The sequence below is a fragment of the Chiloscyllium plagiosum genome, unplaced genomic scaffold, assembly GCF_037043375.1.
Source record: "Chiloscyllium plagiosum isolate Xiang-an unplaced genomic scaffold, Cpla_swu_hap1 HiC_scaffold_2, whole genome shotgun sequence".
NCBI classification, from domain to species: Eukaryota; Metazoa; Chordata; class Chondrichthyes; order Orectolobiformes; family Hemiscylliidae; genus Chiloscyllium; species Chiloscyllium plagiosum.
In genome coordinates, this window is record NW_028270140.1 from 101,838,992 (window position 1) to 101,862,096 (window position 23,105).

The 23,105-nt window shown below is 38.7% G+C and overlaps 2 protein-coding genes across 4 annotated transcripts in view; one reads left to right on the forward strand and one right to left on the reverse strand.

The window, feature by feature from the left end:
* Window positions 1–23,105, forward strand: part of skic3 (SKI3 subunit of superkiller complex) — a 120,147-nt gene that overhangs the window by 47,613 nt on the left and 49,429 nt on the right. For both annotated transcript variants that reach the window (XM_043709524.2, XM_043709515.2), the window contains exons 17-27: window positions 887–1,140; window positions 4,877–4,979; window positions 8,056–8,238; window positions 14,231–14,366; window positions 15,484–15,562; window positions 16,134–16,195; window positions 17,280–17,336; window positions 17,554–17,622; window positions 18,699–18,773; window positions 18,889–19,030; window positions 21,627–21,720. In XM_043709524.2, coding sequence (XP_043565459.2) covers window positions 887–1,140; window positions 4,877–4,979; window positions 8,056–8,238; window positions 14,231–14,366; window positions 15,484–15,562; window positions 16,134–16,195; window positions 17,280–17,336; window positions 17,554–17,622; window positions 18,699–18,773; window positions 18,889–19,030; window positions 21,627–21,720 — 1,254 coding nt within the window. The remainder of the gene's footprint in view (window positions 1–886; window positions 1,141–4,876; window positions 4,980–8,055; window positions 8,239–14,230; window positions 14,367–15,483; window positions 15,563–16,133; window positions 16,196–17,279; window positions 17,337–17,553; window positions 17,623–18,698; window positions 18,774–18,888; window positions 19,031–21,626; window positions 21,721–23,105) is intronic.
* fam81b (family with sequence similarity 81 member B) overlaps window positions 7,274–23,105 on the reverse strand; it is a 117,755-nt gene continuing 101,923 nt past the window's right edge. For both annotated transcript variants that reach the window (XM_043709604.2, XM_087999201.1), the window contains one exon: window positions 7,274–7,485. In XM_043709604.2, the coding sequence (XP_043565539.2) occupies window positions 7,457–7,485 (29 nt within the window). In that variant the 3' untranslated portion in view covers window positions 7,274–7,456. The remainder of the gene's footprint in view (window positions 7,486–23,105) is intronic.

Here is a 23,105-nt window from a genome sequence, read left to right on the forward strand (position 1 = left end):
ATTGATCAATTTAGTTTAAAACAACCACTGTTAAACATGGGCAAAACCAGTTAACTTTGAGGCCATAATCTGGAGTTAGAAATGTATCCTCTTTTATTTTACTGCCAAAACAGGTACATTCTCACAATGCAAAAGACGACAGACATGCTAATGTCTGCAGAGGTGACATTAGGGCAAAAGGAAAATACACCTCTATTGACCATCGGTCTGTGAACAAAGGATAGAATTTGATCATTCTCATGGGTCCACCAGGTTTCTTGCTGATAAAATTGAATTGCTTACTGCAAGTGGCAAATCTTCCAAATAAGGCTCCAGTTAGGATGGAAAATGAGCTGGATCCAAGTCTTCAGATAATAATCACAGTTCAGCTTTTCAGAGTTTATAAGATAATCAAGATACTGAGGTGTGGAAACCTCATCAAGTTCCCAAGTACTTCACCCAGAGAGGGAGCGAGATCAAGGAGGAAAAGGAGAATCTTGCAATGATGCTCTTACTTTGTATGTTTTTTTGTCCTCCTTCATAGACCTCTCTACATTGGTGAAACCAATAACCAAGTTCAGAAAGGCTTGCTGGGAAATCATCAGCACAAGGGCTGATTCCATTGACAGGCATAACTTGGAAACTGAAAAAATGTAAAGAGCAAAGTGTTGAGATTCACTGTACCACACCATACCAATGCTTGATTTTGTTTTTTGTTTTTTTTATTTATATGTATGTCTTTCAGCCCAGTTAATCTATTCTCTCTACTGTTGAAGAATTTTAAGGCCACAGGAAAATAGCTTTGTGGAGAATAGTTTGAAAGACATTAGTGTTCTTTTTTATTCTATGATTTTAAAATCAGCTTTTGATTGTATTATTGGAATTAATGATCTGTCATTTTTAACAGTTTACAAGCAGCCTTGAGAGCAGACCTGAAAGATTCAAATTGCTGGGAATGTTTAGGAGAAGCTTATCTCAGTAGAGGAGGTTACACTGCTGCCTTAAAGGCTTTCACTAAAGCCAGCGAACTGAATCCAAACTCTGTATACAACATTTACAAGATTGCAGCCATTAAACAGATTATTGGCAAGTATGCAGAAGCAGTTACAGAGTATAAACAGATAATTCAGAATTCAAAGAAGTATGTCCCTGCCCTCAAAGGTAAGTTTTATTTATTTTTACATTGTCCAAAGTGCATTAAGTATTTCTGTGTTGCATGCTAAATTATTGTTTGAGGTACACCGGATATGGAAAATTCTTGAAAGCTAATGCTTCCAGATCAATTTGGCAGGTGTCTCACTTGTCCTTCAGCTGGGTTATCTTGTTCAGACAAGGTGAGAAGGAATAATGTTTCTTATTGAGATTCCATGTTTCAGACCTTTTGACCATTTAACATGTAAGGATTTGGTTTCTTTGATACATAAAATGCACGTTGACATTTTGTGCACCAGCTGACTCAAAGTACTGGCTGGTTGCAGCAAATAGATGGTCAGACTATTCTTCTCTGGCGTATTTTACATCTAATCATTGAGCTGCAGAGTGATGATTGAATGTCTCTGTGTAGCTTGTCAGATTAAGGCAGGTCAGGTCTGGGTTGCCTTGCAAGGATAGTGCCCAGAAGGACAGTTCTAATAACAATTGCAAAGGAAAAATCCTAATTATCTTTATAGGGTTTGAAGTACTCTTTGTTCTTCTGAGCCTCCACATAATCATTTAAGCAGTACTTTTGCTGGGTTGCTTCAGTTTAGCATTTGTAAGTATTTCCTAAAAGAACATCCTTCAACAACACCCCACCTAAGTTTGCTTCATAATTCTCCCAGAAAATAGTACTGCTTCCTTTTGTTCTCACTTTGAAGGCCATGGAAATAAGAGAAACACAGTAGCATGTAATTGAGCTGTTATAAAAGGTTTAGTTTGATTACTGAAGAAGAATCAAAGAAATGTGCAGTTTAGACCTTAGTACAGGTGCTGCTTTGCTTTGTCAAACAGAATTGAATGATTCATATTAACTAGTGATTAAGAAATTGAATTTGTGGTGCTAATCTGATCATGAGTCAAGGCTGTCTCATGGTTATTTAGAGTAAGTACTTTAAATATAAAAAATACTGAATACACTTGTAATTTAACTTGAGGTTCCTTAAAAAGAATAGAAAGAACCAGATAAAATATTCACAAAAATTGCAATGCTGATTTGATGTAGGATTGTCGTGGAATAGCATGCCAAATTATTAAAGCAGTAATTTTAAGATTTCTGTAACAGCTAGTGAGTTACCAATTTTAGTAAAGGGTGTAAAATAAACAGTAAATTCCAAGAAATAGCGAGCAGAAATGATTGCTGCAATAACCTCTAATTATTCTTCCTTGTTACCCTTAAAGTCAAACCAGCTTTCATCAAACTGAGAATTCTAAACACTTCAGACATACAAGAGATATTTCATAGCAATTTATTGACCAGGACAGATTGTACCAAAAGTAGTTGCACTAAACTTGCAGTTACAAAACAGTAATTTTTAGAAGCTACAGAAACCAAAGTGGGAGATGGCAGGATGGAGAAATTTGGGAAGACTGTCCAGTGATACTAAAAAAAAGGTCACTACTGGTAGAGAAAAAGTAAGGAAAGAGGGGTAGCTGGTGATCGATAAATACATTGTGTATGCTTGGACCTATGGGATATTGCTGAGCCAAATGTTATGAAGATGTAGGAGTATTGTACCTTTGAGAGTTGAAGGACTTAGCAAGCACACAGAGTGCTGGAGAATTTACTATGTTTCACTTGATTCAGCAGCTGGCAGTACCTGGGTTACTTTGAGACAAAAACAGATTTAAATTTGGCCAATCCATTTAAATTATGCCCCAAGATACTAAACTACAATCAAGTTTGAATTTGGTACTTTGACAATATTAAAACCAATGAAACAATCTGATGCTTTTGGGTATAAAACTGAAAAAAATTGAACAGTTGGAGGAGAACTGCCAAGCCACCACAATATGCAGACTGCCCGCAGAATAGTTCTCTTAAGGATATCTTTATCTATCAATGACTTGTGAAACAAAACCACTAAGAGGAAGGTACAAAGAGAAGATTTGTCACCCTGCTGGTTTTGGAAGTTTAAACTTTTCAGATTTACCAAATCGGGGGGGGGGGCTTTATCGGACAGTATTATAGGAGGGAAAGTAAAAGATAGGTTAGTGAAAGGAGTTATAAATAATTGTTAGTTAATTATTCTCTGTTAGACTTTTTAAAAAAATGTTGTTAATTTTAACTTTAATGATGACCTTTGGGATAGTTCTTGGCCTCTCGAATTTTAACAGATTACAGCATAGGTTAAATCGTCTGTGTTGCTCTTTTAAATTAGTGGTGGGGGGGTGGGGGGGGTTTACCCTGTGTCGTAACACAAGTTCAAGATAAGGATGATAAAGGATTTTAAATGCATCAGTTATTCACATTTTGTCTAATAATAAACTGTGATTAAGCTTGATAAAATGGAAAGAAAAAATACTTATGGCATATTATATAGAACATAGAACAATACAGCGCAGAACAGGCCCTTCGGCCCTCGATGTTGCGCTGACCTAAGCAAGAATATATACTTAACCACAGTCATGTAAGTATTTGAAACATGTAAGCTAAAACAAAACGAAGTTTCTTATACAGCTTTCATCAATTACAAGACCTTTGCAAGTTAGTTAAAAATCTCACAACACCAGGTTATAGTCCAACAGGTTTATTTGGAAGCACTACCTTTCGGAGCACTGCTCTTTCATCAGGTGGTTGTGGAGTATAAGATCATAGGACAGAGAATTTCTAACAAATGTTTACAGTGTGATTTAATTGAAATTATATATTGAAAAAGACCTCGATTATTTGTTAAGTCTCTCATCTCTTAGAATGGGCATGCTGGTTTCAGTTCGTTCTGATGTAAATCTCAGAACTTTCTTAAAGTTACATTCTCAAGTGAACTTAAACAATAGGTGTCATGTTGGCCCAGATAATGCATTGAAGGTGTGAGCTGCCCTGTGTGAGACTGTCTGTGCCACAATGGTCAGACTGATTCTAATCTAAAATTTGGATTTACAGAATCTTACACGGATTTACATCAATCCCTTTTTTTTAGATTAGAATCAGTCTGAACATTGGGACTCAGACAGCCTCATGCAGGGCATCTCACTCCTTCAGTACATTATCTGGGGCAACATGGCACCTATTATTAAAGTTCACTTGAGAATATAACTTTAAAAAATTTCTGGGATTTACATATGAAAGAACTGAAACCAACATGCCCATTCTAAAAGATGAGAAACTTAACAAACATTCGGTCTTTTTCAATACATAATTTCAATTAAATCACACGGTAAACATTTGATATAAATTCTCTGTCCTACGATCTGATACTCCACAACCACCTGAAGAAGGAGCAGTGCTCCAAAAGCTAGTGCTTCCAAATAAACCTGTGGACTATAACCTGGTGTTGTGATTTTTAACTTTGTACACCCCAGTCCAACACCGATACCCCAAATCATTTGCAAGTTAGGACTGACTGCTTTCACGAGCCTCTAATATGGTCTTCAGGCTGAGGTGTGGAAATGGGAACAAATTTTTCATAACATATTGACATTCAGAGTTACCTGGAGGATGGCAGGGGTTCCTTCAATTGCCCAAGGGTGCAAGTATTTTGAAGGGAGAGAAATAACATTCAAGTATTCTGATCTAAATTTAACTTTTTGAAATGTACAACTAAAATAAAATAGTATGCAAAAATATCATGAAAATGTTTTATAAGTGTATTGTTGGCAGAAAAAAAACGTATTTAAATATATATAGTAGAAGAGGATATTCATCTCTCTTTTTTAAAAAGTAGACACCCTCAAACCACATGGCTTATTCATGCTTTTCTAGGCCTAGGTGAATGCTATTTAATGATGACACGAAGTGCCCTTGATGATTGTTTAGATGGAAGGGCTTTGGATTCAGCAGAAGAAGCACTTCAGTACTTAGCTAGGTGAGTAAAAACAAACATTAAACCAGCTTTGAAATTGTTGTTTCAACATCTTTATTAAATTTGCAAAGTACTAAATCAGTAGTTAAGAGAGCAAAATATGTTTTGTACTTGTACCATTTACACCAATCCAAAACAGGATACTTTTATTTACAAACTATTTTCTTTTGAATCCTCTACAACAACTTCAGTGAGCAGAATAGAGTGGTGACAGCAGGGTAGAATATAAATGTGGTATGGGTTTGCTGTTGCAATTCTCCTCTCCTTTGTTGAGTTCCAGGTCTTCATTGAAAAGACAAGTGCAGACCAACTTGTAGTCACCAACATTATTTAGTTGTAGCCAGTACAAATTTTAATTTTTTTTGCAATGCAAATTCATATGTCACATCTAGCGCACTGGCCCTGTGCTGGTGCAAACCAAACAAATCTCCAGCACACTCTCTTAACCCTCTGTCTGATTCACATATGATCACTTGCGTAGTGATTTGCACTTCAGTATTTTCTTGTGCCAGCATTTTGTCTTTGGAAAGCCATTCCACCTTACCTCTCTGCTCACTCTTGCTGATTTCCCAACCGGAAGAATTGTTTTTTCCGATCTAAATGATCAAAGCTCTTCGTAATTGTGAGAAGCATATCAAATTTTACCTTGTTCTCTACTCTAGTGTAAATATTGTCAGCATTTCAGTTTTCGCCTTGTAACTAGTTTCCACCCCTTGCACTATTTTTTGGATTCTATGCTATACCTGCCATGTATCCATGTCCAAAATTGTACCCAGTGTTGTAAATGTGGACTCATCAATTCACTGTTATATTGTTATATATAAGCCAGATTTGTTCATTTCTGGATTAAGCCAAAATCTAAGACTAATGAATTAAAACCTGTGGCTTACCTTTATCAGAAAGCTTGCTGGAATCAGATGTTACACTGGCAGCTGAAGGTTGCCAGTAAGCTTTCTGCTGGATGTAAGAAGCTACACCAGAAAGTTCTACTCACCTGGAGCTACCAGCCAATCAAAATCCAGAACATGGCAATGCCATGGCAGAGGCCATGGCTGCTGCCAAGCAATCATTCATGTCTCAGATACTCTGATAGAGGGTCAAAGGTGAAATTTGTAACTGTTGTTTAGGGGTTGAGAGGTTCATCAGGTTGCTGTTTGTAGGCAGGAAGTCAAAAGTGAGCACTAGGAGTGTCTTTCAGAGCCCATATCCTGACCTGAGGTGAGCCCCTCAATCTTGCAATCGTTAATGTAGATTGAGGGACCACCAATCCCCAAACTGACAGCCTATCTGTGCTGGTTTATTTCTTGGGTAGGCTAGCTGTTTCTTGTCCTTGCTGCTGCTTAAGTAATTGCAGCCCAGGCGAGATGTGGCTGTTAAGTGGTTATTAATTGATAACTTAAGGCTTTATTTGCCAGAAGATGGGGAAAGTCAACCATGGGCCTTCCTGCCCAGAAATTAATATCTGTGGTGGCAAGAAGGAGGTAGATATCTTCCTAGTGCCAACCTGTCCGATTTTGTTTTTTTTCATTTCGGCTGCCTTCTTAGAAGGAGAAAGGTGAGATGTCAAGCCAGTGAAGCCAACTAACAGGACTATTTGCGTGCCAAACAATATAAGCAGCAAGTGATACACAGAGCTAAGCGATCCCACAACCAACAGATCAGATCTAAGCTCTGCAGTACTGCCACATCCAGTCATGAATGTTGGTGGATGATTAAACAACTCACTGGGGGAGGAGGCTTTACAAATATCCCCATCCCCAATGATGGAAGAGCTCAGCACATCAATGCAAAAGATGAGGCTGAAGCTTTCGCAGCAATTTTTAGCCAGAAGTGCCAAGTGGATGATCCATCTCGCTGTCCTCCAGTGGTCCCCAGCATTCCAGATAATAAGTTTTCAGCCAATTCGATTCACTCCACATTACCTAAAGAAATGTTTAGAGGCACTGGATATTGCAAAGGCTACGGATTCTGACAACATCCCAGCAATAGTTCTGAAGAATTATGCTCCAGAACTTGCCGCTCCCCTAGCCAAGATCTTCCAGTACAGTTACAACACTGGCATCTACCTGACAATGTGGAAAGTTGCCCAATTTTGTTCTGTACATAAAAAGGACAAATCCAACCCAGCCAATTGCCGCCACACCAGTCTACTAGTGGGCAGCTAGGATGGGCAATAAATGCTGGCCTGCTAGCGATGCCCACATCCCAAAAAATGAATAACTTTAAAAACAAAATCCCACCATAAACTCAATGACATAATTAACTGTCAAAATTGGGACAAAGCTAATAACATTTGCAGTTCTTTTTATGCAAATGCTATGCAAATCAAAAAAGAGAAGACAGATTGGTAAATGCTGAAATTCAGAAGTTGTTTTCCAAGATGCACCACTGCACTGTTAATTTAGTAAAAGCAGCAGGGTTTCCATCTGTTCACCATTGAAATGTACTGAATGGAGTGATGTCTCGGCACTTGTGTAGAATTAAACTCCCCACAAAGTAATATGGAGATCTGAAACAAAAAAACAGAAATTACTAGAGAAACTCGGCAAGTCCAGCAGCATCTGTGTAGAGAACAGAATTAACATTTTGAATCCTGTGGCACTTCCGGATTAGAAGCAACTAAAGTTGTCTTATCCATTTCAAAGCACCAATTACTGCTGAACGTCTTCCATCATGCTTAGAATAAACAAATTACAATATAGTGTTAGAGATTTTAATGATATAAAATTAATTTTGAATAAAGCTTTCTTTTTCTTACTCACTTTTTATTCTTCATTTGATTTGAATTCACCCATTTTTAACTTTAACAGCACTAGGACGAGAAGAAAGTCAATCTCCCAGTTCTTCAGCATAATTAGTTAAGGAGGTACATTTGTTTCATTCTGTCCTAAATGCCCAGTTCTCTCGCAGCAACTTTAGGAGCTCACATTGGTTGAAAATAATTTAATGAATTACTGCTTTTTTAAAAAAATGTATGTATATCTTGGTAGCCTTGACCTTTTGTTAAAGGCAGCTGCTTGAAAGTGGTGCTATAGATTAAGTGAGTGTGTTTATTGTTTTACCTCTGGTTTTATTGCAGAGCTGTACAGTGTCGACCTGATGTATCCTGTCTATGGAAGCTAATTGGAGATACATGCACCGTGCTCCACGTTTTGTCACCAGCAAAAGTTAACATTAGAGTCTCTGCCATTCTCATTGGACAGGATGAAAAGAGAAATGTGCATTATTTAGATAAAAATGAACTGCTCCGACTAGGAGGAAGGTAAATTACTTTGTCAAAAAAGAGGCCTTTTTTTCATCTTTAAATGGTTGTCTTTCGCTTTTTTTTTATAATCCTTCCTGTAACTATACCTTCTTAGACTGTTCTCCCTTCAAGTACATAATTTTTGTAGTTGCGCTTGCCTACTATTGGAAAATCATTTTAAGGTGAGGAAAATCTAAAGTCTTCTATCTGTAACTCACTACTTTCTGCAGCCCTCTTGATTTGATTCCTTTTTTCTTCACCTCCAGTACCAATGAAGAAAAGCAGAGGAACACAGCCTCTGAACTTGATCTCATCCCTGTAATTGACTCTTACTTATTTTGTCATTCTCTCAGTCATATCAGTTAGCCACCAGCTTCCCCAATTCTTAAAAATCTTCTAGGTCTCTGCCATAATCAATGAACAGTTTGTTTTTTTTCCTCTGTACAAAATAAAATTAGAAATTAAAAATCTTCTAAAAATCATTGCTACCGCTGGCGTAATGCAGTTAGCAGCCAACATTTTCCTCCTCTTCAAATTTCAAAATAAAGATTAAATGGTGTTGAATTACTAATAATTGAAAAAACTATTGAGTATAATAACGTGAGCTTCAATAATCATAAGAGACTAGAAAATTAATAATGTAAAGAGCAAAGATCAGTATGTTTCTGGCTGCATAAGGAAGGGAGGCATTGCTGGATCTGGTTCTGAAGAATGAGATAGATTAAGTTCTAATAGTGGGACATTTAGGGAGCATCACTCACAGTTCCATTATATTTGAATTAGGAATAGGGGAAAAATGAGGAATACTATGAGGTAAAAATGCATATTTGGATGAGAAGTAATTTCAGTGAGGTAATAAATTGGAATCAAAGACTGGCTGGCAAGACTATAATGTAACAATGGGTTGCCTTAAAGAAGATACAGTTTGGGTATAGTGGAAATATGTTCTGGCAAGAGGCAAAGATAGGGTAAGTAAAGCCAGAGCTTTCTGAAGGATGAAAGATATTGCGAGGAAAATTAAGCTGAAAAGGCATGCATATGACCAATCTGAGATTGATAATATAGGACTAGACTGAATATATAACATTCAGAAGGCCAACGAAAATTGAACTAAGACATGCAAAGACATGGAGAAAAGACTGGCAGCTAACATAAAATGGACTTTTTAAATCTTATATAGCCATATAAGAAGTAACGCAATACAAACAAAAGTAATAGAGTAGATTAGGCACCAAAAAGAGGATTTACACTTCTAGGCAAAAAGAATATTTTTTGCCTATAAATTACGGTATTGCATATGCAATACCAAGGAGGAAAATTCTGCCACAGTAATGTTGAATGTCCTAAACATTGCTAAAAGTGAGCTAATAGACGACTGTATTAAATTCAGGACCTGACTATATGGAGATGAAAGGTAGAAGTGGCCATAATTTTTTTATATTTTACAATGAGGTAATTAATACAGACTGGATTCTGGATTCCATATTAATGGATGTTTAGGATAGAAAATCAATGGAGTCACGGTGAATCTCTTTTAAAGTACTAATTCAATCTCAGTTGGATTATTACTTTCCTTTTTGGGCAACATACTTGATGGATGATGCCTTTAAAGTTGGTACAGAGAAGATTTTCAAGGATGGTTGCAGGGATGTGAATAATATGTAGAAGCTGGTATTATTAATTTTAGAGAAGAAAATGTAGAGAAGAGATTTGAAAGAGACTTTCTAGGGTATGAGTAGTCTACACAGTAGGTGGAGAAAAAGTATTCACATTAGCAGCAGTTTTGAAAACAAGAGAACATAATCTCAAGGGAATGAAGAAAGCCCAACATGACATGAGGAAACCAGGAACTGCAGATGCTGGAAATCTGAGTCAAAAATTGGGCCCCCACAAAGAAACAGGCATAACTGGGTCTTATGCAGGTACCCATGGCCACACTTTTGATCTGAAGAAAGTGAGAGGGGTTAAAGGAGAAGTAGCTCAAATTGAGGATGGGCTGAGCCAGGTGGAGGAGGGTAGTGCTAGATCGGGATACTTCTGGCCTTTCCCAGAAGAAGTGGAGACCAGTAAGAGCGTCCTGATAAGAGATTCTGCTGTTTCTCTCTCTCTTTTTTTTTTTCTCTCTCTTTTTTTCTCTCTTTTTTTCTCTCTTTTTTTTTCACTCACTCACTCACTCACTCACTCTCCTTTCTTTCACTCTCTCACTCTCTCACTCTCACTCTCTCTCACACACCCACACACACCCACACACACACACACACACTCTCTCTCTCTCTGGGCTCCATTTCCACCTATCTGCTTTCTATCCACATGCTGCTAGACCTGCTGAGTTTCTTAGACTGTTTCTGGTTTTTTTTGGTACGGGAAAGGTGTACATTACTCCAATTTTGCCGTTTTTATTAGTTGAGTTTTTCTTTGCTGATTTTATATTGCATTCAATTTGTGATCTGCCATTCACTTCTACAAAATGGTTTACTTTCTCTTTAATTCTACCTTTAACTTTGTGGGCGGCACGGTGGCACAGTGGTTAGCACTGCTGCCTCACAGCGCCAGAGACCCGGGTTCAATTCCCACCTCAGGTGACTGACTGTGTGGAGTTTGCACGTTCTCCCCGTGTCTGCGTGGGTTTCCTCCGGGTGCTCCGGTTTCCTCCCACAGTCCAAAGATGTGCAGGGCCGGGTGAATTGGCCATGCTAAATTGCCCGTAGTGTTAGGTAATGGGTAAATGTAGGGGGATGGGTGGGTTTCGCTTCGGCGGGGCGGTGTGGACTTGTTGGGCCGAAGGGCCTGTTTCCACACTGTAATCTAATCTAATCTAAATCATGGATGGTGATACTTCCCACTTGAAATATTTTTCATAGTGAGTCAAACAGTCAGGGCAGGCAGGGACCAGGTAGGACTAATGAATTAAACTGCATTTATTTCAATGCAAAAGGAAGGCAGATGAACTCGGGGCATTGTTAGAAACATGGGACTGGGATATCATAGCAATTACAGAAACATGGCTCAGGGATGGGCAGGACTGGCAGCTTAATGTTCCAGAATACAAATGCTACAGGAAGGATAGAAAGGGAGGCAAGAGAGGAGGGGGAGTGGAGTTTTTGATAAAGGATGGCTTTACAGCTGTGCTGAGGGAGGATATTCTCGGAAATACATCCAAGGAAGTTATTTGGGTGGAACTGAGAAATAAGAAAGGGATGATCACCTTATTGGGATTGTATTATAGACCCCCTAATAGTCAGAGGGAAATTGAGAAACAAACTAGTAAGGTGATCTCAGCTATCTGTAAGAATAATAGGGTTATGGTAGGGGTTTTTAACTTTCCAAACATAGACTGGGACTGCCATAGTGCTAAGGGTTTAGATGGAGAGGAATTTCTTAAGTGTGTACAAGATAATTTTCTGATTCAGTAATGTGGATGTACCTACTAGAGAAGGTGCAAAACTTGACCTACTCTTGGGAAATAAGGCAGGGCAGGTGACTGAGGTGTCAGTGGGGGAGCACTTTGGGACCAGCGACCATAATTCTATTAGATTTAAATAATGATGGAAAAGGATAAACCAAATCTAAAAGTTGAAGTTCTAAATTGGAGAAAGGCCAATTTTGAAGGTATCAGGCAAGAACTTTCGAAAGCTGATTGGGGGCAGATGTTAGCAGGTATAGGGATGGTTGGAAAATGGGAAGCCTTTGGAAATGAGATAACGAGAATCCAGAGAAAGTATATTCCTGTCAGGGTGAAAGGGAAGGCTGATCGGTATAGAGAATGCTGGATGACTAACGAAATTGAGGGTTTGGTTAAGAAAAAGATGGAAGCATTTGTAAGGTATAGACAGGATAGATCAAGTGAATCCTTAGAGTATAAAGGAAGTAGGAGTACATTTAAGAGGGAAATCAGGAGGGCAAAAAGGGGATATGAGATAGCTTTGGCAAATAGAATTAAGGAGAATCCAAAGGGGTTTTACAAATATATTAAGGACAAAAAGGTAACGAGGGAGAGAATAGGGCCCCTCAAAGATCAGCAAGGCAGCCTTTGTGTGGAGCCACAGAAAATGGGGGAGATACTAAATGAATATTTTGCCTCAGTATTTACTGTGGAAAAGGACAAGGAAAAGGACATGGAAGATATAGACTGTAGGGAAAAAGAAGGTGACATCTTTCAAAATGTCCAGATTACACAGGAGGAAGTGCTTGATGTCTTGAAATGGGTAAAGATGGATATACCCCAGGGCCTGATCAGGTGTACCCTAGAACTCTGTGGGAAGCTAGAGAAGTGATTGGTGGGCCTCTTACTGAGATATTTGTATCATCGATGGTCACAGGTGAGGTGCCGGAAAACTGGAGGTTGGCTAACGTGGTGCCACTGTTTAAGAAGGGCGGTAAGAACAAGCCAGAGAACTATAGACTGGTGAGCCTGACCTCGGTGGTGGGCAAGTTTTTGGAGGGAATCCTGAGGGACAGGATGTACATGTATTTGGAAAGGCAAGGACTGATTAGGGATGGTCAACATGGCTTTGTGTGTGGGAAATTGTCTCACAAACTTGATTGAGTTTTTTGAAGAAGTGACAGAGGATTGCTGAGGGCAGAGTGGTAGATGTGATCTATATAGACTTCAGTAAGGCGTTGGACAAGGTTCCCCATGGGAGACTGATTAGCAAGTTTAGATCTCATGGACTACAGGGAGAACTAGCAACTTGGATACAGAATTGGCTCAAAGGTAGAAGACAGAGAGTGGTGGTGGAGGGTTGTTTTTCCAGTCTGGAGGCTTGTGACCAGTGGAATGCCGCAAGGCTGGGTCCTCTACTTTTTGTCATTTACATAAATGATTTGGATGCAAGCATAAGAGGTACAGTTAGTAAGTTTGCAGATGACACCGAACTTGGAGGTGTAGTGGACAACGAAGAGGGTGACCTCCAGATTACAACAGGATTTTGACCAGATGAGCCAGTGGGCTGAGAAGTGGCAGATGGAGTTTATTTCAGATAAATGTGAGGTGCTGCATTTTGGGAAAGCAAATCTTAGCAGGACTTATTATAATGGTAAGATCCTAGGGAGTGTTGCTGAACAAAGAGACCTTGGAGTGCAGGTTCATAGCTCCTTGAAAGTGGAGTCGCAGGTAAATAGGATAGTGAAGGCGGCGGTTGGTATGCTTTCCTTTATTGGTCAGAGTATTGAGTACAGGAGTTGGGAGGTCATGTTGCAGCTGTACTGGACGTTGATTAGGCCACTGTTGGAATATTGCGTGCAATTCGGGTCTCCTGCCTATTGGAAAGATGTTGTGAAACTTGAAAGGGTTCAGAAAAGATTTACACAGATGTTGCCAGGGTTGGAGGATTTGAGCTATAGGGAGAGGCTGACCAGGCTGGGGCTGTTTTCCCTGGAGTGTGGGAGGCTGAGCGGTGACCTTATAGAGGTTTACAAAATTATGAGAGGCATGGATAGGGTAAATAGGCAAAGTCTTTTCCCTGGGGTTGGGGAGTCCAGAATTAGAGGGCATAAGTTTAGGGTGAGAGGGGAAAGATATAAAAGTGGTTTGTGTCATCTGTAAGGATTCAAACATGGTGCTGAACATTATACAATCATCAGTGAATATCTCTACTTCTGATTTTCTGATGGAGGAAAGGACATTGAAGCATCTGAAGATGGTCAAATTTTGGACGCTGAGGAACTCTTGGAGAAGTGTCCTAGAAGTGGAATGACTGACCTCCAGCAACCACAACCACAGCTCAAGCTGGTTTCCTTAACTAACTAACTACAAATAGAGAGCTTTTATATCCCTGCTTAAGCCTGAGTGAAATTTAGAGTTCAAACAAATTAAGAAAATTTTCATCAATGCTGTAAATCGCACTTGGATATTAAATGCAAGCAAAATTCATTTCTCGGAAGAGATCAGGATTTCCCTTACCCAACTGTCAGCACACTGTTCAAAGAGATGTTTAATCTCAGCATAATTCTGTTATTTGTGGTGTGAAAAGTGTAGTTTCACTTATAACTGCAACTTATTTTCTCCTAGATGCTACGGACGGGCCCTTACATTAACTTCGACATCTGCCAATCTGTGGTGTGACCTTGGTGTGAACTACTACCGACAGGCTCAGGCTACTGCAGAAGGGAATATAGTGTCTGAGTTATTGGAAAAAGCACTACTGGTAAATTGTTTTTTTTATATAAAAAGGAGAGAAACACATCTACCTTAGAGGGTCTAGGTTTTTAAAGTTTTGAAAATTTTGGTGTATTTTGTTTTGGTTTTTGACTTTGTTTTTGCATCAAGTTGAATTGCATACTGTGATTACCACTATACTCCCAACACTCATTCTGTTTTTAATTTTTCAATTTGAGAAATGTGATGGATGCAATCAATGATCAATGTACACAATAGAAAGGTTTGTTTCAATTTATTGCCTTGTCAGTGTTAAACCTAACCAAAACTGAAGTGGGAGCAAATGTTCCTGAGAGCAGATGTTTTCCATTACTAATTGCTTATATGTTTTAATGGTGTGTGTCCTCTAATAGCCTGTTAGTATAACCTTCAATTCAAACATATACTGCACAACTTCAGTTTTATTTCTGAATTGAAAGTTAGCATTCTTTCTTGTGTAATTAAATGCCTTCATTTAATCTTTCTGCCTGTTTTACAAATACTGCTTAAAGTGTCTAATATTAGCTTGGATATAATGGCTTGGACTTCTTGCATGCTTTCCACCCAAGCAGCTGCTTAACATTAATTCAACAGTACCTTTGCCAAAGCCAGGTCCCAGCCACAAAACTTGCTATGCCCGATTGGAAAGAAGAATTTGCCGGTTGCAACCCCAGTAGAAATTCCAGGCTAGTATTGATGCACATTTCTTATTTTATTTGAACATAATGGATCACCTAGCAACTGATTAGGAGAAGATCAATTCTGATTCAGGGATTCTATCTGACTTTTAATTTACCTATGTTAATAATAAGTCAATTTGTTGAGCTCTATTAGCACATGCAATCCTCTTTTCTTTTCTCCCTCTTCAATGTGTTCAATTGATCTGTTCGGTCCAACTACAGTTCTGAAGAAGGGTCACTGGACACTACATTAATTCTGCTTTGTCTCCACAAAAGTGGCCAAGCCTGCTGAGTTTCTCCAGCAATTTATTTTCATGTTTCAGATTTCCAGCAATTCTTTGTTTTACAATTAGAGGAAAATTGGTTAACTGCCTCAAAATTACATGTTTATAATTTTTTTGGAGACTGTATTTTTAATGTAATTTTCATTGCATGTCTATTCAACAGTGCCTCAAAAAATCTGTGATGTTAGACAGCAAAAATCATCTACACTGGAATGCACTTGGAGTTGTTGCATGTTATAAAGGTATTGCTTTATTGAATTTTAAGTTTAGTATAGCAGTAAAAACTGAATTACTGAAAATCTATCTGGAAGTTATTAATTTTCTCTGGGACAGCTCAATGGTTAGCACTGCTGCCTCACTGCATTAGTGACCTGGGTCCAATTCTACCTGTGGGCAACTGTCTTTGTGGAGTTTGCACATTTTCTCTCTGTTGTCCATGGATTTCCTCCAGGTGCTCCGGTTTCCTCCCACAGTCCGAAGATGTGCAGGGTAGGCGGAGTAGCCATGCTAAATTGTCCATGATGTTCAAGGAGGTTTGGGTAGGTGGATTGGACTCAAGATATGCAAGTTTCTGGGGATAGGGTAGGATGGCAGTAATGGGTGGGATGCTGTTCTGAGGATAAGTATGGCCTGCTTCCACACTGTAGGGATTCTGATTCTGTGATAATTGAAAACTTTGGTGCACTAAATTTTTGTTTTTAAAAAATGTTTTTGATGCATTGTCTCATCAGTACAAAATAAGATAAGCAGCAAATTAATTGGATAACTTTAATTAAGTATATTTTGATTACTTTCCTCATTGTTCTGATGCAGGTATTGCAAATTATGCCCTAGCCCAACATGCATTCATCAAATCTGTTCAGGTTGAACAAAATGTAAGTAAACTTGAAACTTCATTTTTTAAACTTCCAGTGAGTGCATTTTACTCAAACTATTATTAATTAGGTGATGGTTTGTTTGAAATAATTTTAAGAGAGCAGAATCACGCTTATTAGAGTGCAGAGGGAAGTCATTCGGCCCACTGTGCATGCATTGGCTGTATTACTAGTGCTAATCTCCTGTTTTTTCTCATTCCTGCCCATCATTAGTATCTAAATAACCATCTAATTCCCTCTTCAATGTCTCAGTTGAATCTGATAGTGCGTTCCATATCCTAACAATCACTGAGTGAACAAGTTTTTTTTTTCCTCACCACAACCTTTTCTCATTTGTACAACACTTTAAATCTATGACCTCTCAGTCGTCTTTCTTTTACAAGCAGAACAGGTTTCACCCTATCTACTCTGTCCAGCTAATTCATGATTCTGAAAGGGTGGCACAGTGGCTCAGTGGTTAGCACTACTGTCTCACAGCACAAGGGTTCCAGGTTCATTTCTAGCCTCTGGCAACTGTCTGTGTGGAGTTTGCACATTCTCCCTGTGTCTGCGTGGGTTTCCTCCGGGTATTCCGGTTTCCTCCCACAGTCCAAAGATGTGCAAGTTAGGTGAATTGGCCATGCTAAATTGCCCATAGTGCTAGGTGCATTTGTCAGAGGGGAAATAGGCCTGGGTGGGTTACTCTTCGGAGGGTTGGTGTGGACTTGTTGGGCCAAACGGACTGTTTCCACACTGAAGGGAATCTAATCAAATCTAATCTAAAAACTTCAATCGGAGGTTGTCTTAGCCACCTTCTCTCTGGGGAGAACAGTTTGAACTACTTCAATTTATCCAGTTCTGAAGTTTCTCATACTTGGAACAATTCTAGTAAATCACTTTTGGGCTCTTTCCCATCCATTTGTATATTTCCTAACATGCAACCACAGCTGCACAGAAAAACAGAATACATTGTACAGTTACAGTTAATATTAAGATAATTTAAATGATATTGAATTCAGAACAAACTCTAATAGCATATGTTTCAAAAGCTGGACCAGCAAAAATTAAAACTTGATTTTTCAAATATTATAATCTCTTCTACTAGAATGTAGCGGCCTGGACCAACCTGGGGGCAACTTATTTGAAGAATGAAAATATTGAGGTAAATGTTGAGAATACTAGTAATTACGCGAAAGTAAGATTGATCAATTGTCACAGTAACTGGAGTTACTTAGTATTATGTAGCTATTCAATGTTCATTCATAATACCGCTGATAAAATCTCATCCAATCCTTTTTAAACCATTAATATTTTTGAAAATGTAATCCTTACTTTAATATTAATCATCTACTTATGATTTTCATATGTTTCTAATGTAGCTTGCTCATGAAGCCTTTAAGGTAGCCCAGTCTTTGGAACCCTCGTATGTTACATGCTGGATTGGACAGGTAGATCATCTCTGTTTCTACAGTTTAATATTATTTGAAGCAAGGTGAAAATATTTTCCAATTGTTGTATCAGTTTGATACATTTGGATAGTTTAAGGATCTAGATAGATAACTTTACCATTTATTTGAGACACAACTTATGCAGTAATTTTCCACATTTTTTGATTATTTCTGATGCTACAAAAGTTATCATAGAATTATCATGTTTGTATGCTGTATGAAATTAAATAATTAAAAGTGTTGTGATGCTCAAATTGGTGAAAATGATCTGTCAAGGACAGAAAATATACTTTATCTATCTTTCAAGATCTTTCTGTTGCTTTGCTATTTCACACATGGGCCACTATCACAGATTTCTCTCCTCCTTGGTTATCATAACCTGAAGGATTAATAAAGTTGTTTAACTGAACTTTCATAAATTATATACTTTTGTCTTTTGCACTTACACTGTTTAGATGTTTAATTACTGTTTATAATACTAATGGAAACAGACCCTTCTGGCCCAACTCATCCATGCCGACCAATCTAGTCCCACCTGCCAGCACCCGGTCCTTATCCCTCCAAACCCATCCTATTCATATGCCCATCCAAATGCCTCTTAAATGTTGCAATTGTACCAGCCTCCACCACTTCCTCTGGCAGCTCATTCCATACCCGTACCACCCTCTGTGTGAAAAAGTTGCCCAGTAGGTCTCTTTTATATCTTTCCCCTCTCACCCTAACCCTATTCCCTCTAATTCTGGACTCCCTGACCCCAGGGAAAAGACTTTATCTATTTACCCTATCCATGCCCCTCATAATTTTGTAAATCTCTATAAGGTCACCCCTCAGCCTCCGACGCTCCAGGGAAAACAGCCCCAGCCTGTTCAGCCTCTCCCTACAGCTCAAATCCTCCAACCCTGGCAACATCCTTGTAAATCTTTTCTGAACCCTTTCAAGTTTCACAACATCTTGTTTATAGGAATGTCATACTTTTGTCATCTTTAAATTTTTTTCTGTATTGGGAAGAAATTTTAATTTGTAACTTGTGTATTTCTGCTTTGGTAGTCTAAGTTTCCAATTATTTGAACTTGTAGGCACTAATTGCCGAAGCTGTTGGCAGCTATGAGACCATGGATTTGTTTAGACATACCACAGAGCTTGGTGTTAATGTAAGTATTGTTCATTATTTTGGTTATATGTAAGTATGTCTAACTTGTTCAATTTTCAATCAAGATGAGTTTATTCTAATTTGTTCAACTAATTTAGAAAAAACTATTTTTACAGACTGAGGGAGCTAAAGGTTATGCACACTGGGTGTGTTCAACACTGCAGGATAAATCAAACAGAAATTCTGAATTGTACAAGTACAACATTGTACAAATGAATGCAATATCTGCTGCGCAAGTTGTCATGAGCAAATATACAGGTATGGTAAAGTGTTTGAACTGGAGCATTTAATATAATTAATGTTTCATTCAGTTTATTTAGAAGAAGAGGTAATATTATAGCCCAACTATGAATGTATCCATTATTCCAAGAATGCAGTCCAAACTTCTGAAGAATTTTACATTGGCTTGGCAATATCTAATAATAATGAGGTCTCTTGTAAAAGTGTCACACATCTTAATAACAAAATAATATAAGAATATTGTGAAATTAGAGAACTAGTGGTACATTGGTCAATTTTCCTTAATTTTCTTGGAATTTTCATGGAATGTGGGCATTACTGGCTATGCCAGCATTTATTGCCCATCTCTAATTGTCTGGAGGGCTATTCAGAGTCCACCACATTGCTATGTGTCTGGAGTCGTATATAGGCCAGATCAGATAAGGACAGCAGATTTCCTTTTCTATTAGTGAACCAAATTGTATTAAAAACCTATTAGCACTGGTTGCATGATGGTCATTAGATTATTCCTTTTATTTCATATCTTTTATTGAAATCAAATTCACCATCTGCCATGGTGGGGTTTTAATCTATGTCTTCAGAACATTAGCTTGGATTTGTGGATTACTAGTCCAGTGCCATCACTGCAACATGGCAACTTCCAAATAACCTATTTAAATACAATTTTCAATGTAGTAAATTTCCCAAGATGTGTCTCAGAGATGATAATGGGTATCAAGACAAATGAGAAGATAATTGAAATTGACTAGACATTTGTTTAAACAGGTTGGTTTTGATGGAATGCCAAAGGAGGTGAGGGTTGAGAGGCTTAAGAGAGAGGCATTTCAGAGTATTCAGCTTTGTTATTTGAATGCATAACAGTCAACACTGAGGTGAAGGGATGGAGGATGCATTCGAGACTAAAACAGAGGAAGTGAGTGGTAAAGCTGGAGGAAATGAGAATGCTGAGATCATGAAGGATTCTAGCACCAGAATTAGAGTTTTGATTGTAGGATGAAGACTGGGAGCCAGCAGAGGTTAATGAAGATAGGATTGATGAGTTGGTTGCTGCAAAATACAGTGGCTATAAAGTTTAGGTAAGTTAGAGTTTTAAGAGCATGGAGGAATTTTGATTGGTTAGAAGGAGAGGCGTTCAGTTAGAACCATAGAAAAGAATCTTTATAGTATGGAAGCAGGCCATTCGGCCCATCCGACCTTCTGAAGAGCATCCCACCTCTACTCACCCCCCCACCCTATCTCTGTAATCCTGCATTTCCCATGGCTAATCCACCAAACCACATCCCTGGACACTCTGGGCAATTCACCATGGCCAATTCTCCTCACCTGCGAATCTTTGTACTGTAGGAGGAAACCAGAGGACACAGACACGGGAAGAATGTGTAAACTCCACACAGACAGTCACCCAAGGGTGGAATCAAACCCAGGTCCCTGGTGCTATAAGGCAGCAGTGCTAAACACTGAGCCATGGTGCCATGGTGAAATGGTGTCCTGGCAAGTAGGGAGAGAACACAAGAGAAAAGAGACTGAAGTAACATGGAAATGTAAGGCTATGGAAGAGTTTAGGTTTGACAGATAGATAGTTTTATCTTGGTGATACAGAGATACATCAGCGTCTTACATTTGTTTCAGAATGTGATGGTAGAAAAACAGTTGACAGTAGAGAGTAGAAACCAGGGATTATCTCTGCTGTCATGAATTATCATGACATTCTGAATTTAACAGAAGATGGTGAAGCCAGATAGTCCTTAATGCTGTCCAGCCAAAGCTTGGGGGTGCTTGGAAAAAACAGGTTTGCACCAGATGCAGTCAAGAAGCATTCCTTGGATTTTACTGAGGATAAGGGGATCACAGTGAGTGAATTATTGAGATCGGTAGCTGCACAATTGGCTTGACAAATGAAAGGCCTTAAAATTGCAATTGAAGGAGACTTAGAGCATTTATTTCTCCTGAAGAGCAAACTCTGAAGGAGATGTGATTTTGAGATGCTACTAACACTTGCGTAATGAGTGATAAAAGAAAATAGTTTGAGGTGGTATTCTTTTGATTAACATCATTGGAATAGAAAAGTCACGAATTGGCATGGCTGGAGGTTTGGCTGTTTAAATTTCAAAACTGTATTTATATGACTGGAGAGGTTATAAAATGGCTATGAATTCAGAGGAGACTTAACAAAGTGATTTGAGAGGGAGATTATAACAGTAAGAAGCAGTTGTCACCATGTAGTTGAGGATGAATGTCTCAGGAGTGGGATGTAAAAATGCTGGCAAATGAGGATCTCAAATAAAATTTGAGAGGTACAGAACAAGGCGAGATGCTTAGAGTACAATGTGCTAGAGAGCTGGGGAGGAACAAGATGTAATCTCATAATGAAAGTCATCCCACTGCCACCATGGAACAAGTAGTGGACATTATAACCAGGCCTCAGTAAGCTGCAAGATGAGCCAGTTTTCAGTGAAAACGCTGTTAATTCATTCTTTTGCAAAAGATTGTGGATGAAAAGGGCCTAGTTACAATGATCAAATATTCTGGGTGAGATACTATATTGGATTCTTGTGTGTAGCTTGTTTTCTTTGAACCAGATTAATAGAATGCTGTTTTGATTTTTTTTTAACAGAGCGAATTCAGAGTGATGCAACAGCTTTCACAATGTTGGGTTATTTAAATGAGTATCTAAACCTCAAAGAACAAGCAGAAGTGGCATATCACAGGTAAGGATTGTGTTTAAATACAAAGTGCATCTGCTCATGTTTGGAAGAAAGATTTCCTGAAACAAACCATGTATAAATCTCCATGAATTTATGTCGTCTATGAAGCAGCAGTTTCAAAAGAATGAAAAATTCATAGGCTTATCTCAGGGTTCAGTCAAAATAGTATGCCCATTACAGTGTTATTCCATAAGAGCTGAGTATACTGTATGAGCCAAGGATCAGGATGATACCATATGACTAGCAACCATGAGGATTCTAAACAGCCGCACTCTAGACTGAGGTTGTGAACTGTAACTGCAAGTTATCTGTTTAGGTAAACCTGTTTAGAACTCTCTTTTTTTTTAATATATATATTATATATATATATATATTTCCCCTCTCACTCTAAACCTATGCCCTCCAGTTCTGGACTTCACCACACCAGGGAAAATTTTTTTTGTGTATTTATCTTATCCATGCCCCTCATGATTTTATAAACCTCCTATAAGGTCACCCCTCAGCCTCCGACGCTGCAGCGAAAACAGCCCCAGCCTGTTCAACCTCTCCCTGTAGCTCAAATCCTCCAACCCTGGCAACATCCTGTAAATCTTTTCTGAACTCTTTCAAGTTTCACAACATCTTTCCGATAGGAAGGAGACCAGAATTGCACACAATATTCCAACAGTGGCCTAACCAATGTCCTGTACAGCCGCAACATGACCTTCCAACTCCTGTACTCAATACTCTGACCAATAAAGGAAAGCTTACCAAACGCTGCCTTCACTATCCTATCTACCTGTCACTCCACTTTCAAAGCACTATGAACCTGCACTCCAAAGTCTCTCTGTTCAGCAACACTCCCTCAGACCTTACGTTTAAGTGTATAAGTCCTGCTAAGATTTGCTTTCCCAAAATGCAGCACCTCACATTTCTCTAAATTAAACTCTATCTGCTACCTCTCAGCCCATTGGCCCATCTGGTCAAGATCCAGTTGTAATCTGAGGTAACCTTCTTCGTTGTCCACTACACCTCCAATTTTGATGTCATCAGCAAACTTACTAACTATACCTCTTATGCTCGCATCCAAATCATTTTTATAAATGATGAAAAGTAGTGGATCCAGCACTGATCTTAGTGGCACTCCACTGGTCACAGGCCTCCAGTCTGAAAAACAATCCTCCATCTCCACTCTGTCTTCTACCGTTGAGCCAGTTCTGTACCTATATGGCAAGTTCTCCCTGTATTTCATGAGATCTAACCTTTGAGGAAGTTAATTATTTTGTTGATGTTAATTAAGAGAATCCACTGATGTAGAGAATTGGAAATTTTGCCTTTTCTACAACAAAATGATGTAACCTGTTCCTCTGCTTGTTAACCTGCTATGAATTGCTCAAGCCTGCCCCACT